General features: G+C 30.5%; 1 protein-coding gene across 3 annotated transcripts in view; it reads left to right on the top strand.

Annotated features, from left to right (window-relative positions):
- LOC117610626 (uncharacterized) overlaps nt 1–17,548 on the top strand; it is a 34,532-nt gene that overhangs the window by 6,158 nt on the left and 10,826 nt on the right. The window contains exons 5-8 of one of the 3 annotated variants that reach the window (XM_034338236.2): nt 50–185; nt 334–450; nt 15,726–15,904; nt 16,355–16,574. In XM_034338236.2, coding sequence (XP_034194127.2) covers nt 50–185; nt 334–450; nt 15,726–15,904; nt 16,355–16,574 — 652 coding nt within the window. Of the gene's footprint in view, nt 1–49; nt 186–333; nt 451–2,797; nt 9,055–15,725; nt 15,905–16,354; nt 16,575–17,548 lie in introns of those variants that run through there. The other 2 variants (XM_034338237.2, XM_076689203.1) reach the window with 2 other exon arrangements.

Here is a 17,548-nt window from a genome sequence, read left to right on the forward strand (position 1 = left end):
ATAATATGTATTTCATAAACAGAATTATCATATAGTTTTCATATTTTAGCCAAAAATAGAATTACCAGAATATGGAAGCGATGATGATTGTTCTCCAAAGCAGGAGGTTAATGCACTGCCAAGTGGTTTTCTTAGCCTTGATGGTGGCATGGAAGTTTTACCATCGTACCCTCCTTCTTACCAGGGTAATTACAAATAAAATTAAATATTTCATTTCCAACGTATTTTAAATAATTAGTGTAAATTGAATGTGCATCGCTTTTATGAACAGACATATTAATACGAATTAAGAAGTACATTGTATAAAATACAATAAGATTTATATTTTTCTAGGAGGAGGAGCTGGTGGTGGCGGAGGAGGTGGTGGCGGCGGGGGTAGTGGACCATTAGAAGGTGGAATGCCAGGACCATCTCATGCCGGCAGTACAGAACTAAACCAAGAGCAACAAGGTAAGTAATTGTCCGTCCCTATCCTAATTCTTTGGTAGTTGCGAGCACCATTACAAACAGCAACAACCTAGCCGATCATGTCGGAGAGAATTTTTTGGATGCGAATATAAAGACGGAAGGAGAAGGGGAACTTCGGTTTGAAATGGTAAGCTCGTGTAGCTCGGTAGCTCTTGCTAGGCGGTAGGAGAGAAAGGGAAAGAAAGAAGTAGAGAGAATGCGCGTATGTGTGTGAAAAAATATGAAAAAAAGACAGGGGAGAGAGGAAGAGAAAAAAAGAAAAAGAAGAGACATTTGACACTCGGAGGCGATCTGATAATTTCATCCAGGCGGAGTGCAGTTTGCGGCTGTTGTGTGAGAAAGTCAGCTGCGTGTGCATATTCGGGCTCTCTACCTGTCCATTTTGTTTGCCAGAATTGGAGGTGATACTGTAAGCTTATACTAAATTTGTTTCATTGATAATTAAATTTAATGTATGTAAAAGATACTTGTGTCAAGTAATAGTTACATAGAGAAAATATTACACATTTTTGATTATATTAACTTCATAAATTATGATTCATTTTCATCGTTAAACGTTTATGTATTAATACAAAATTTTTATAAGTTTAGTGTATATTTAAAAGTAATATCTTAAAAATATTGAGAAGGTAAGAAATAAATAGTTTAAATGTCGAAGAGAAATAAATCCCTCCGTCTGGCAAAATTGCCTGCCCGTTGCTTCCACGTTTTCCGTTTTTGTCCTGTAGAAGCCACGCCAATTGGAGGCTATTACATAATTTCTTAATTTTTTGAAAAACATTTTTGTTTCAAATTTGTATGAATTTTATTTATATTTTTATTTATTTTAATATAAATCATATCTTTCTTTAATTGTGACATTTTAATTATTTAAAAATTTATATTTTATCTGATTGGCGTCGTTTTTTCTGTGTATTCATGTTTATCCTATGGCAGAACACCCTAACTTGACATACATAGCAGAGCAATTGCTTGATGCTAAATTTTGTTGTAAGCTTTTTGGTTAAGGTTAGTGTTTAATTATGGTGTTGTAATTAAAAAAAAAAATTAATGTCTTTGGCTTCACTAATCATATTCTACGCATTAAATTATTAAATGTGCATTGCTACCAAATTCTAAATCCAGAGACTTAAATTGTTTTAATTTCAAAACAATATGAGTTTTTAATTCTTAAAAATACTGTTTTAAACATAATATTTTAAAATATATTCTTATTTTATCATTTTCATTATAGTTTTATAATTTAAATTTGATTTTTTATTATCAATTTAAAGTATAATTATAATTATTATCCATATAATTATAACATAAATATATAGAAAAAGTTATAAAGAAACGGTCTCTCTGTGATTCTTTCTTATTATGACTTTAACAATGGTAATAATAGGTTTTGAAATTTTTGAAATAAATGAAATTGTACATGTCAAGGAAAGTTTTTAAACATAAAGGGTGTTGTTGTCAAGAAACAACTGTAGAATAATCTCGGAGGATGCAGCGCGAACTCTCACGCCTCATGTTCCCAATAACACACGCTTACCATTTGTCTCCGATGTGTGTGCGTTGGTAACGCGCAATGTCATGGTGCGCACGACAGATAGTAGTGGGATCTAATAATATTATTTCTGAAATTTTTGTAAAACACAAGAAATGAACTCGGAAACTTTTGCACTGAAAAATTGTGAGAAGTTTTCTTTATTATTATGTTATTTAAAATTATGAAAAATCTTAATTTATTTTACCTTTAAAGTATTCATGGAAATTATAAGTTCAATTATTAATAAATAAAAGTAAGTAAGATATTATTCATTTAAATTATGAATAATTAAATGTTAAAATAAGATATTGGCTTTTTTGTTCCTAACGCTTGTTTCTATAAAAGCGTTTTAAAATATGTAAAGTATAATGTAACTTATTTATACTTTTTTTAAACATGTTTTATTATAACAATTTTATATTTAAAATAAAATAATTTATTATTGTTTATTGTTCATGTAAGTAAGGAAGCTAAATTATAGAGAAAAGCATAAATTATAAAATATATTTATAAATGTATGTGTTTAATATCAACAGTTAAAAAAAAAATAGTTGAGAAGTTGACATTTTACAATTAAGAACTTGTGAAACATGCAATAAATTTATTAATTTACACAAGATGTTTAAAGTGATCCCATTACTAAATTAGGCAGAGTATATAGTGGTCGTGCGGCTAGGGTTTCTCAGCTGGTTGTTGCTGTCCGGTGGTGGCTGGCAAATCGGAGACCCCACCCATAAATCCATTCAAAAAAACAAAAGATTAACTTCCTTCTCCGTGCTGCCTCTACCGGGTTAGAGCAAGTTGTGTGTGTGTTGCAGCTGACCTACGCAAACTGCACTCGTTGGACCCACGCCCTTGTCCTGTCTGCAACCGCATGTACAGTAACTTGTCGAACCTGCGTCAGCACATGCGCCTGATCCACAACCCTCAGAGTGTCACATGCCCCCTCTGTAACAAGCCATTCAAGACCAAGCTCTACCTGAAGCGCCACCTGGTCAGCTTCCACGAGCTCAGCTTGGCAGACAGGCATCGTCAAGAAGAGATCTATCAACAACCAAAAGCACAACAACAGAGTGGAGCTCAAACACATCTACAAATCCAGGCACAACAAACTGATGCTGTCAAATCCTTTTCTACGCCGAGAGTCCCAATTGAAGAGAGCACAGGATCAGTGACTCTGGAGAACAAGTCAAGAGCATTCCAAGATGGTGCTTACGAGGTTAATCAGACCAATGTTGAATCAAAGCACTTTCAAAGCAGCATGATGCAATTTGATACTGCATACCACTAACGCGCCTTAGTTTCTTCGGCCCATATGTGACAGTTTTTTGGTTGAGTAGACTTAATGCCAGTTTCTGGCAGTTGTAAACTGCAACTGAAGTTGAACGTGGTCTTTCAAAGAAAAACTTACATGCAGTGGAGAGATTAAAGGTTTGTGCTGTGATGGAGGAAGTTCAAAATTTTATGAAATTTAACAATTTTTTACAGTATTTCATACTTACAACCATTTTTAACATCATAATTTTTAATATTGACAAAATTGTTAATTTTATTTTAACCATATATAAAAGTATGTTCTTATTCCTTTAAGCAAATGTTACATGGAAGCTTATTTTAATCAAAATTTAGGAAAACAAATATCATTTTATGAAATAATTGCAGAAGATTGTTTTGGTATATGCTTCTTAATAGGATTCAAGTTACTATTATAAGTAAAATAACTATGATAATATTTTTGGTATAAAATATGAAATACTAATATTTATTTTACATGGTAAGATTTAGTTTAAAAATTTTAATTTTAATGAGTCTAGTTTAATGTAATGAAAAATAGTATTTTCTTTTATTAAATAACTAATTTTTTATAAGAAGTATTTAATAACTTTTTATAAAAAATTATACTCTTAGTTTATCAAGAAACGAAGATTGGTGACTCATTTTAATAGTAAAATTGAAAACTTATTCTAAATACTTTTGATAAAATAATATTTGAAAGTTTAATTTAAAACTCCACACAGCAAATTTGCTGTAATATAGTAATCTCTTCACAGCATATTACAGTAACTGATGAAACAGTAGTCCTTAAAGGACATTTCGCAAAAGGTGCCGTGCCTATTCGTCGTAAGGAAAAGCGAGAGTATCCTTAAACAGAAAGAAAGATAAAGAAAAAATGAGAAAGAAACCACAGAATCGCCGCAAGTGGAGCAGCCATCCCACCTCGTACTGATTATTCCGCGAGCCAGGATAACTTGTTGTTTTATTTGATGCTATACAGTGTTATACAGACTACAGATATTTACAACGATATTATATTCTTACAGAGGATTATATTTACTTTATTGATTACGTCACACGTCTGGGTGACACGCACAGAAACTCCCAGAATGACGTACAAACATATTATATTTTTCACCGCGTAGCAGTTTAACGGTGCAATAGACAGCCAACCGATTTTACAGCTCAAGCAGATTTACAGAGAATTTATTATTGACAGTTATCGATGGGAAACCGTCGTGATGCAGCAGATTGAATTTAATATATTATAAGAGGCTCGTGTCTGAGGTGGCTTTTCTTATAAATTTTCTTACACGCTCTAATGTGATATTATAGAGCTGAATTGATCACTTTTTTTTTCATTTATTTAGCGAGATAAATTTAATCATTCCTTTGATGAACTTCAATATTTCTAGCAATCATTCTGCATTTTAATGTTACTGTAAAAGTATTATGTTTCTTTCTTTGTTTCCACTATTGGTTTTTAAATTTTAATATTAGTTAATTGTTTTTTAAAGTATTATTAGACTTTTTCTTCAAAAATTAATGCAAACAGTATTATTATTGTGGAATTTTTTATGCCAAACATTTATTTTGGTTTAAACTAGTATGAATGTCCTTTTATATGTATATGTGAGTGAATGTCTATTGGTAGGTTGAATAGGTGTAAATTTTGTCTGAATATTTGGGGTGCAACTGACAGTATGGATGGCGCCACTGTTTCTTTGCTTGTTTCTACATCTTGTTCATTTCCTAAGCCCATCATTTTATTTGCATATTTTGTCTTGCCATTGTAATCACTAGATTTTATTTCTATAATGTGTGTTTGTAACATGATTGAATGATGGCTGTAAGTGTAATGCACACCATCTTCCTGATGTTGCCTTGTCTATTAGTGTTTTCTACTGTCTTTTGCTGCTGTGTAAATGTTGCACTTTCTGTATTTATTTGTCCTTAATATGTTATGCCTTATCATGTGTTTTCTGAAGCTTTTTTGTGTTTAATAACTTATCTCGAATCGCTATTATAAATTCTTCTGTTTCGGGGTACACGAAACTTTGTTTGGTCAGTTGTAAGTTATGTATATTTGATGCACATTTGTTTTATATTATATTTAATATGTTTCTCCATAGTACTCTTGCTGACCATGAGTTGATGAGTTTTGAATATTGTTGCATTGTATGAAGTTGTTAGTTTTTAAGTGAAATTATTGTATGAATGTCAGTATTTGTATGCTGCTGAGTGTTTTAATATCAATTATACCCTTTTTTTCTAATTCTGTTTTATTATTTTTATTATTATTATAATTTTTTTGAATTACTTTTGGTAATAAAAATACGCTTACAAAATGGTATAATTAGATTGTCTTAGTAATTGTAGACTAATTTGTTTCAAATGATTTAAAAAGTATTGTATAAAATTAATTGATTGATTGGTACTGAATTAATATTAGTATTTGACAACTTTTAATTGTTTATTTTTTGAAAGTATGTTAATTTATTTTCTTTTTTATTAATTTCCTAAAGCATTTATCTACTATTCAATGATTTATATTATTAAAAATTTTATTTTCGAAAGTATTTTTATACGTATTAACACTTCGAGGTACTGGTTAACATTGATCAGACAATTAATGTCAGTGATGATATATTTTAAGTCACACATTAAATTTTGTTCACCAGTACCGTAAAATGTTTGTTATACTTTATTATTGAAAAGTATAAAATATTCTTTTACGTTTAGCTGAATAATTGCTTATCATTGATTCGTTATAAAGTTTGTTAAAGTTACGTACAGATGCACGCACATATGTTACATATTTATTTAAGAAATAACTAAGAGACAAAGCCATCTTAGACACCGCCGAACTCCATAGCCATAGTACCACACAGTACAACTCAGGATCTTTTATATTATACTTTACAGATGACAATAGTTCCGTGAGCGCGATGTTTTCGACAAATATTTCGCCATAATATACTTTGCATCAGAGCCTAGAATTTTCAGTAATTTAATAATCATTCAGATAATTATAATTTCAAGAATTATTTAAAGAACCATTCAAATACTTAATTTTATTTATCATGTTAATTATATGACCCATTTTTTTTTTTTTCTGTATTATACAGGGTGTCCCAGAAAGAGTGTTAGTCCTTGAAGGGGATTTTCCTTTGCGAAAATGTTGTTTGAAGCTTCGTTTCTGAATTACATATTAAGGAAAAATACTGGCCAATCAGAGCGCGCATAGCGCGTGGGCTCAGGGACGGTAGCCTCGACTCCTGCTATACCAGTAGGGTGCTGAAAGTGTAGGCCAAGCCCATTTTTCGTAGCCGACGCTGCCGTCCCTGAGCCCGCGCGCTATACGCGCTCGGATTGGTCAGTGTTTTTTCTTAATAATTCAAAAACGAAGCTTCAAACAACTTTTTCGCAAAGGAAAATGTTGTTCAGAATCACCTCGGCTACCACCGTTAACACTCTAACACTCTTTCTGGGACACCCTGTATATGGAGTTTTTTGGTTTCCTTATCGTTTCAATGATCAAGTAATTTTTCACAATTGTTTATATAATTGCGAGTTGACGAATCGATAAAGCTGAACAATTATAAAATTATTGAAAGCTTTCTACTAGGTTCTGATTTCAAAGAGAATCGAAATATTTATCGAACTGATCGCACCAGTTCACACAGGCTCCTTACCTCACGATTTACAATCAAATCATAGATGCAGCTATATATTATTATAATAAGTATATTTACATACCGTTTTACAATAGTGCCGGAGTCGCAACGACTGCGATGAATCAAATTAAACAAATGATATAAAATGATAAAAAAAAAAAGCGAAAAAAAGGATGATAAACCAGACTCATTAAACCACGACAGAGATGGGAAAACACACTAATTCCAAATTTTTTCGTCTCGTACGTGGATGATTTTTCTTTTTCTTATTGTTACACAATTTTTCCGACGGGTTTTTTTATTACTTTTATTGAACGCGTGAAACAAAGAGAGAGAGAGCTTCGTGCCCAGCGCATAGTTTTTACTCAATCTAAGATTAGGATATAAATGTTGCATATCATGTTATTAAGATTGTTGTACTGACAACCTGTTGCAAACCTCGGTCTGTGGTTCTAATTTTGTTTCATTTCAATTTTATTTTTTTTTTTTTCTCAAATTATTTATACTTCATCAGTATCATCAATTTTGTCAACAATAAAAGAAAAATTGTTTTGCATCAATAAGATGCACTTTTGGGAAAATGTTTTTCAGGATTAAATTAAGAAATATCAATTTTAAAATTTTCAATATCTCTGAAGTTACGTAATCAAATCTTACAATGAGTGTGATTAGATTTCTATAATCAATATAGATATTTAATCTTGATCAGTTGTTGTTCTTAAATTAAAAATAGAATTGAATTTATTAATTTTTCAAACTACTTATTTCACGATAGATACTACAATTTTATTTCATAATTATTGCATAATTACCCCTCGGACGGCGGACCATAGAGAGAGCCCTGATTTTGTTCTTTTACCAGGTTAATTGCCACACAGAATTTGCAATGCAAATATTTCTAATTAATTATATCAAAGAATTTCAAATAATATGGGTGATGGATTTTTACGGAAATCCAAATATTACTCAAATATGAATAACATGATAGTCACTATATTAAATATTATTTCTCAAATATATGGAATTCTTCAGTTTAAAAATTATTCATTTAAATTTAATTAAAATACCATCACATGTTTTGTATAAATCTGGCTCACTGTTAATCCAGGTACAGCCGTTTGAGGATTGAATAGATGTGCAAAAATTTTATTTAAATTTTAAATTAATTTTATTAATTGTATTTAATTAAATTTCACTTAAAATTTCCTTTTTCTTTTAACTATTTTATTGCAAAGCCATTCAGTGGTGGTCGACGTGTTAATTATCACTTAATTATCTCTGTTGATTGGATCCACAGTCCGAGATTACTCTTCATTATACATATATCGCTCATACATACACATAGCCAGAATCAAACCGGAAGCAGCGAGCCGCAAAGGTAGAGAAATAGAACGGATAAATGAACTAAATAAATAAATATGCAGAATCGGTGAATTGAAAATAGAAAGAAAACGCAAAGCAGACAATTTACAGGGACATCATTTTTCTAACTCGCAATCCTTTCGCTGGGCATTAAAAGTGATATAATGATCAGCCAATTAGTTGATTGATTAATTGATTCATTCATTCAGAAACATTCCAATAGAAAATGCAGTTTTACCATTTTTCCATCAGAAACCGCCGAATAATCAACTAATTAACAGCAACAGTAAAAAGAAATACTTGAGAAAAATTCATTGTCTAGGGAATCGTATAAAGTCAGGAGAAAGCACCCTTTCGCAAGAATTTTCTTTTTTTTTCTCTTTTTTCGATATATTATTTCAACCGGTGGGCGATTTGAAAATTGGAAAGTTGAAATGCTTCTTTAAGTTTAAGGAGCGATGTCTGATACAATGAAAATTAAAGACGAGTTTGAAACCGAAGAACCGAGAAACTAGAAATTTTTGTTAAAATAAAAAAAAAAAAGAAACTTTCTTGATGTACAGTTACGAGAATAATGAAATTACACCGATCCGAATATTCTCAAAATTAAGGAGAATTGAACGAAATTAAAACATTTCGATTCGAAAGCTGTGAACTTTCTAATTTTCGATTCAACTATATCTTCTTTTACCTATCAAAGAAACAAAAGAATATGACAAAAAAAAAGAAACATTCGACGAGTAGTTACGGATATTAACATTCCCGTTTATTTCTTCATTAATCGATTCATTTCGCCTGTTATTTATTTTCATCATTATTTATTCGCAACGTGATTATTGAAAATATCTCTAAGATACATTCAGACGAATTTTTCAATTAAATATTCTAGGTTCCCCTTTAGTTTTCGTATTTTCCTCGTCTTTTTACGAGGACAGTGTATTAGTTTAGTTGCTGTATATATTGTAAATTATAGTGACTTGTGTACTCGAGAGCTAGTAATTAATCGTAGAGTTAAGATTAGGGTTAATTGGAAATGAAAAATTGGTTTCTCGTTCGGAACATTGTAATTCTTCCATTTTTGGAAAGGAATGGAAACTAGATTTTTTTTTTTTTTTTAAATTATTCGTAAGAATGAAATCTAGTCAGATTAAAGTTGAGAAACGAATTCAATAAATTTCTACGGGGTGCCAAAAGAAAAAAGAAAGATAATGTATCAATTTATAAATTTTTATTCTAGTAATAAAAAACAAGATACGTCCAAATTTATTACTTTTTAAAATTATGAAATATTATCAATTTAAGAAACAAATATTTTTCTTTCAAAATTATTTTTAAATTATGTTATATTTTTGGCACTGAATGGAGAAATTGAAATAACTTTAATACTTTTAAAGTAAGTGATATTGAACGAAAGAAAACGAAGATAAGTGTTATAAGTAAGAAAAAGTATATTATTGAAATATACTTCACTGAAATTGCGACCATAAAATTTGCTAATTATATAACAAATTAATCTCATACTTCTTAGTTCTCTCCTCCTCTTTCTCTATCAAATATTTACTTATATTCATGTATTTATAGAAATACATGAATATAAATATAATATCTGTCATGTCTTTATTCTATGAAAACTATATATCTATTATTATCGTGTCTAATGTAAGGAATTTTCTACTTGATAGCGTACTCAAACGACCAGTATTTCACTATATTTTTTAATAGTGATTTTTATAACTGTAAAGGCGGAATAGTTGATAGTGCAATCTTTGGAGCGTCAGTGTAGTTAGTGCATCAGTATTAAAAGAAAAAAAAGAACAAAACGCATAAGGGTATATAAAAATTTGTCTGCAATTTTGTATCTTTGCCCTTTGCATATCTCTTTTCGAAATATGAATATGTGGCGGTGATTATTTTGCTTGAAATATTACCAGTCGAGTTTATCTTTTTACTATCTCATTTACTATCATATCTTGAATCAATCAGTGAATTATTTTTCACTATTATGTTAAAAAGTATTATCTTGCTAATATCGTATCAAAAGCTGTTGCAATTTTAATTAAATAGAAAGCATAGATTTTGAAAATAAATTTATCAAAATGACGATTTACGTTTTTAATATATGTATAATAAATTTCCTCAGTTATTCTCAGTTAATTTCGAACTGATAAGTAACGAAGAAATCCAATGATGGTAGTAGTTTTATACTAAAAAGTTGATTAATATCACAGTTATAGCGGAGTTCACCAGAGTCCATAATTGCGACGCGCAGGTTGAAAGATGGTGGGGGAACGCAGCGAGCTCTCCGCTAATCGCTTTCTACTTCGTTTGGGAGTACCGCCAATCAGGGCGAAAATGCGCACTAGAGATGCGCGAAGAACGAAAACTGGTCTTTTCGCAGTTATGGACTCTGGTGAACTCCGCTGTACATTAACCTTATTAAAAAATCAGTTCATTATTTGACGTTTAATAAGGCTGTTCAAATAACAAAAATGATATATCCAGTAAATTTTAAATATCTTCGATCTCAATGAAAATTAATTTAAATATAAGTTTTTTTTTCTGCGAATATAATGAACAATTATTATTTATATTGAAGAAATTGATTTTCGAGAATTTTTTTATGAGTTTTTTGCTTGAGTATCATTTAGGAAAGTAATACAAATCATTTTATTATGAAATAGGCACTATTAGATAAGATATTTATCTATTGATATTTATCTAAAGGTAACGTAAATTATCCTGGCAATAGTCGTCTAAATAGCTGTAAATTATTGCTTTCTACGTTAAATAAGAAACCTGGTTGCAAATTTCAGTGAAAACAGATTTACCGAACGAGAATCCAAAATGATAAAACTTTTTTGCAAATTTACTGTAGGAGATCCTTTTTTTTATCAATCAAATTATGATGTAAGAATTTTCGTAAGGAAAAACAAAAACAGGAGTACCATTCGTTAGATTTTTCGACATTTTCGCTTCAGACTTTTAGTTGGCAAATTGAACAAAATAAGCAATGGTATTGCAAATTAATTCGCTACATTTATGCGCTAATAACTTTTCGAAAAATGCTAAGATCTCCTCAGAATTTTTCTGGACTAGTTGTAAACATTAAAGCTAAGCATTTTTGCAATAAGTAGAGGCTACCGTTCTTCAGAATTTTTTGCAAAAAAAAAATGAAACTGGCAAATTAGCGTCTAGAGAATTAGAAAAAAAAAAAGAACAAAGAAATATGTTATGAATTTTTACAAAAGTGTTTCAATTTTTATCTCTTTCGATGCTTTATGATAAATATTGCATAATGAAAAAGAAAATTAATTGAAAATTCAATTTGCAGAAAAATATTTGCAAAGAAACTGAAGAAAGTTAGGGTTGTCATTTTTTTGCCAATATATATTCAAAAGACAAATTCTGAATATTCGATTTTAAGCCTTTGATAGTTTTTTCGGGAGTTAATGCAAATATCGTATTTCATGAAAATTTTGTAACAAATAACGAATAATTAGATTCAAAAGTTTTTACTGAAAAATCATAAAAAATTAGATTGTAGAATTTTTACCGAGAATTCGAAGATAAAAGTAGACTTCTGGATTTTTTGCAAAACAAAGTGGGAAAAGAATTGTGTTGAATTTCCTTCAGCGAAAATTCGAAGAAGAAAAAAGGAAAGAATTAAAAAATGTAAAATATAGCATAGAATATCTTTGAATACGAATTAGGTATAAAAAGTATTTAAAAAAAAAAAAGAAATAAAATCTGAAATTTCAGATGGAATTATTTTTCAAAAGGATCAAGAAATCTTTTGCAAAAGATCTAGGGAATCAATTCGATCCAGTAGGTACATAAAATGAAAACAATAAAAATTCCAACAAATTAGTCGTTCAAATTTAAAAATTCTAAAATTTCTACGAGGATTGAACGAAAATAAAATGAAATTGGAATTGAAATTTTTGACGTATTTTCTCATTCAGAAAAAAAAGAAACCATGCATGTATATAGAAGAAAAAAAAAACACTTTTAAATGAATTTGCTTCGAATTTTCTCGTTCCTGGTGTAGAAATCTTTCACGCTTAAATCCAAGTGAATTTATCATTTGTTAGGAGCTATTATTATAAACTGTCCCGAGTGATATAGCATAGTTATTTACAGAATACGAATAATTCATAGCTATTCATCGCGAACGACTGAATAACCGCTTTTGCCCCCCTTTTTTTCGCTATAAAATCAACAACAACAAATAAAAAATAAGCTTTTGTACTTAGGAGTTATTCTGAACAGATAATTGTAATTATCTTTTGTAAAACGTTCGCTGTCGGTCACGCGATATCGAATGCTGAATCGTCATTGCTAAATATCGGACCACGCGTTATCGCGTGCCGGATTGTCAATGCTAAATATTCGATCACGCGATATCGCGGGCTAGATTCATAACGTTTAAATGTCCTGGCACGCAGCGACTGACCAGCCTCTCGGACCTGGCAGCAAACGTGTCATGTGTATATTTCGTTTTTTATTTATATTAAACTTTAAGCAAATAGATACACTTGTAAGTGGATAATTATTTGTTTTTATTAAACAATTAAAAACACTTTTCTCTATGGTGTGTTCTGAGCATATTATTTAAGTGTTCCTTATTATTATTATTTTTTGACGAATGGTTGAAATACATGTGATAAGTAGTAAATAAGTATTACGTTGAAGTAATAATTATGATTAATTCGATTTCTGGTTTGGTCATAATTATTATCCACTTACTTGTGATTTTATTTAATATAGGAAAAAGGAAGTACGTTTTTCTAGAAATTTTCTAGAAAGTAGAATAGTTATTTCTTTTATGGTAATAGAAACATAGAATGAATTTCTTATAGAACCTTTATTTTCAATAATAATTGCATAATTAATTAATTGCTGTGGACAATTATCTGTACAGATTGAACTTTCAAAATAGAACAAGGAAGAAAACATTACAAACCGTTTGCAGTCAAATGTAAAATGTATTATTTATAACAAAAACGAACTATGTGAATTTTTGTAATTAACACTTTACTGGCGGGAGAAATTAACTTCAGATCGTACACTCAGAGCGGGCCGAGAAAACCGAGGAAATATTAAAAAGACGTAGTACTACGTTACCCGACAGGAAAGTGTTAATGTATTTTTCCTAACGTGTTAATTTTTTAATTATACAAAAGGAAAGAATTATTACAGACCTGTAAACAATAAATAATTAAAAATTGTACAAGACAATTGTGCGATACTAAGAAAAGCAAGAAACTTTGTATTTTCAGCAATAATTAATTATTTATTGTTAAAATAGATGCATGCGATAATTATTAATCAAAACTTTTGGACTGCAAATGGTTCAGAAATTTATTGATAAAGTTCCTTTATCGATTACATATTGAATTGCTTAAATAATTTAATCATTTCCTTGGTCGATTTTTTAATTAAGGAACAAAAGTTACCGTGATACATATTAAATTATTTCATTAATTAATCAATTGTTTGATAGCAAAATTTTTGTAAATGTTTCCAAATTTTTGTTGTCAGCCGATTGGTAACAAAATGTTCAAATTTTGTGTTTTTTCAAGTTCCTATTTTTATTTAATTTTCAGTAAAAAAATTGTAACAATAAATGATCATGTTTTTTTTATTCGATTTGTGACGCTTTTACGTATGCTTGGTAAAACCTGGACACATTTTATTCATTAACATGTAAATAGCAGAAAGAAATTAACACATTATGCTATTTGTGGTTACATATTTTTTTGTTACTTTATTTCTTTTCATGTTGTAATAGGAAAGTTTTTTTAATTTCAAAAAATAATCTTTTATGATCTTGATACTTTATAAAATTTATAATTTCAAAAATTAATTATTTACTGAAATAAGTGCTAATGGTGGAAACCTTAAATAAATAAAGAAAAGGAATGTGATTTTATAATTACACTTGTTTCTTATGATTGGAAAAAGTAATTATATAATTGAATTATAAATTGAATGAATTAAATCGAAATTTTTTTTACTCTGTAGTTATGAATCTTTGTAATAAAATAAAGAATTAAAGATGAACAGTATTTATACTTACATGTGACATAAATGGGTGTCCACAATTGTAATAATTAAAGTATTAAACTTGAAACAGTATCATAATTATTTATTAGCAAAATTATTCCTCTTATAATAAAAAATGAAAATGCAGACCTTTTAATTTTTCAATTAAAGGAAACTTATATTGTAACGTTCAGTTCTTTGCAAATTGAATAAAAAAAAAGAACAATTCAAAAATCAAATACATACATATACATAATTGATTATTATATTAAAAGAATATCGCTTTGTTTTTAAAGGAACACATTGCACGATTGTTGCATATAAAACATCATGAAAGAAATTAATTAAATTTATGTAAATCCAAGATTAAGCGCTTCTGTTTTCCTTTAAAATTTTCTATCAGGTCGAACTCCCATTTTAAAATATAAACATAAACAATACATAGAGAAACATTTTTCTTGGAAAAGAAAAATCTGTTTCTGAAAGGTATTTAATATAGGTAACTAGCATAATTAGAACATTGATATGCATACACGTGCAAGTACGTGAATTTGTTTACCATAATTCTTCATGGTTTTTGGTATCGTGTATCCGTAACAGTGTTCTAATTTGCGTGAATTGTATGCGATCTTTTAATTGTCAACGAGAAGATATCAGTGAATAAAGATATTCAAATTTGTACGTCAGCCTCGATATAGTTATTTCATGCTTTTTATATTCGTCATAATTATTTTCAAAAAAATTAATAAGGAGCCTACAAAGTAAAAAGATGAAATATTAAATAAAACTGTCGTTTTAATTCATTTTTTGAGTTAACGAGTGATTAAAAATGAAGTATTTAATAAAATAAGAAAGATACGTTTTATGTCAAATGTTAAATATTATGTAATTCCCAGTAATCAATTAATTGATTTGCTGTGGGACAGATATTGTGAAATAGGAACTATATTTTTTAAGTCTTCCTCTTTCTCTCTCTTCACTATTTTCTTAAGCAAGAAGTTTTTTTTTCTATTTTGAATTTTCTTTTCTCTACATTTAGAAACCTTTTTGTATTTTTGGATAAATCATCTCACTGGAAAACTGTATGTAAAGTAATGTTAATAATTTTATAAAAACAGAAAAGTGAAGAATTGTACAGTCACGATAAAAACAGTTAGATTAACTAAGAACGTGGAACTTACATTACATTCTGTAATGTTAATGAATTTTTTGGGAACTATGGTAATAGGTACCAATCCAAATATTATACAATTTTAAGATTATTTAATTTTAAAGTAATGTATTAAAGAATTTCTAGATTCAGAAGGGGAAGTATGAAAATATAGATACATGGATATTACTTTATCACTTGAATATTACTTTAGGTCGAAGGGTACGTCGCGGCAGGCCGCGGCTTGGAACAAGGGGTGGAAAACATGGATCCCCATCGATGCAAAGCAACTCACCCTCGAGGAGTGAATGGCTACCCTTGGATATGAGGACTACACCTCCTGCTGCGATGCCTGCTTTCCGTGGTTTCGAGGAATCTTCCTCCGATGGCGTGGTAATTTTCATTTTTTTTAATTTTTTCAATTTCAGAATATCGAATATCAGGCATCATTTGATGACGTATAAATATTATAAAGTAACCCTTGTATCGTGTTGATTTGAAGTTTGAAATTTTATGAAAATGAATACCTAGTCCTAGCATTAATATTTTTAACCCTTTGGTTACCAAGAGTGACTATAATTACTCAAAAAATTATATTATTCTGTTTCTAATTCACTTTTAATATTAATATCGTCAAAATAAAAATGTTGGAAACCCTCGTCATTTTTTCTAAGAAAGCCTACTTTGATTGATACAGTACCATTGTGTCTTATATATTTTTTTTAAATGTTATTTTCATATTAAAAGCAACCTCTTGAATGAAAATTTGCCTTAGCAATTATGCATAGTAATCGTTCGAGTAATTAAGTCATTCGCCTATGTACAAACACCTGTCATCGCTAGGTGCACTTGGGGGAAGGGATAGCAGTTTGCGAGGAACAACTAAGGGCTGTGAAATGGAGTGATTACAGAAAATTGACTCGTGGTCTGGCAGCAATTTTATTCAGCCCCACTGAGTTGGCCACATGTTCAGTCACAGGACAACGATGGAGTCGGGCTGGAACTGCAACTGAAAGACCGGTGAAACCTGCGCTAGATAAAGCCAAGGTACAGGCTATCATATGTAAGTATTATTACCAATATTTTTTCAAGGATGAAGTTCCGAATACGACCAGTCGCCGATCAAGGTGAAATTTTGAGGGAGAGGGGGGAGGGAGGAGGGGACCCCAAATATAAAGCGGTATCTTCGACTTCCTATTAGTTTCCGAGATATTAATCAAAAACTTTCGTACAATACATAGAATTTTTCCTATACAGACGTAACTAACACAACCGTCTTCGCTGTAGTAAGCTGACATCGTCAAGTGTCGAATAGCTGTTGACACAGCGGGGGTTCCAACCTGACTATCTATAGGGTGTTCTATTCAAAACTTTGGAGATACGACGACGGTTGTAGCGATGCCGGCCGCCTTCCGGCGGCCGGAAATTTATCTGGCCTAACCTAACCTACGAATAAATCAAATGTGTTTAATTCCTTGAGAATTAGTAATAAAATATAAAACATAACGTAATGTAACTAAAAAAATGGATTTTACATGGAATACCCTATAGAAACGGAAACCGATATCGCTATGGTGTGAACGGCTGTTCAACACTTGAGGATGACGGTTGCTACAGCGTAGACCAGGCCTGTCCAAGTAGGGGAATCCACTCCTGGAACACATGTTTTGGGACCCCTTCCAACGCTGCTCCTTCAAGTAAGATGGAACGGTTCCGACTACCAAAGACGGTAGGAAAGACGGAGAGACGGTAGTCGGAACCGTCCCAACTCACTTGAAGGAGCAACGTTGGAAGGGGACCAAAAACATGTGTTCCAGGAGTAATTTCCCCTACTTGGACAGGCCTGGCGTAGACGGTAGTGTTAGTTGCGTCTGTATAGGAAAAATTCTATATATTGTACGAAAGTTTTTAATTAATATCTCGGAAACTAATAGGAAGCCGAAGATACCACTTTATATTGGCGTCCCCTTCCCCCTACCCCTCGAAATTTCATCTTGATCGGCGACCGGTCTTATTCGGAACTACAGCCTTTTTCAA

The sequence above is a fragment of the Osmia lignaria genome, chromosome 7 (assembly GCF_051020975.1).
Source record: "Osmia lignaria lignaria isolate PbOS001 chromosome 7, iyOsmLign1, whole genome shotgun sequence".
NCBI classification, from domain to species: Eukaryota; Metazoa; Arthropoda; class Insecta; order Hymenoptera; family Megachilidae; genus Osmia; species Osmia lignaria.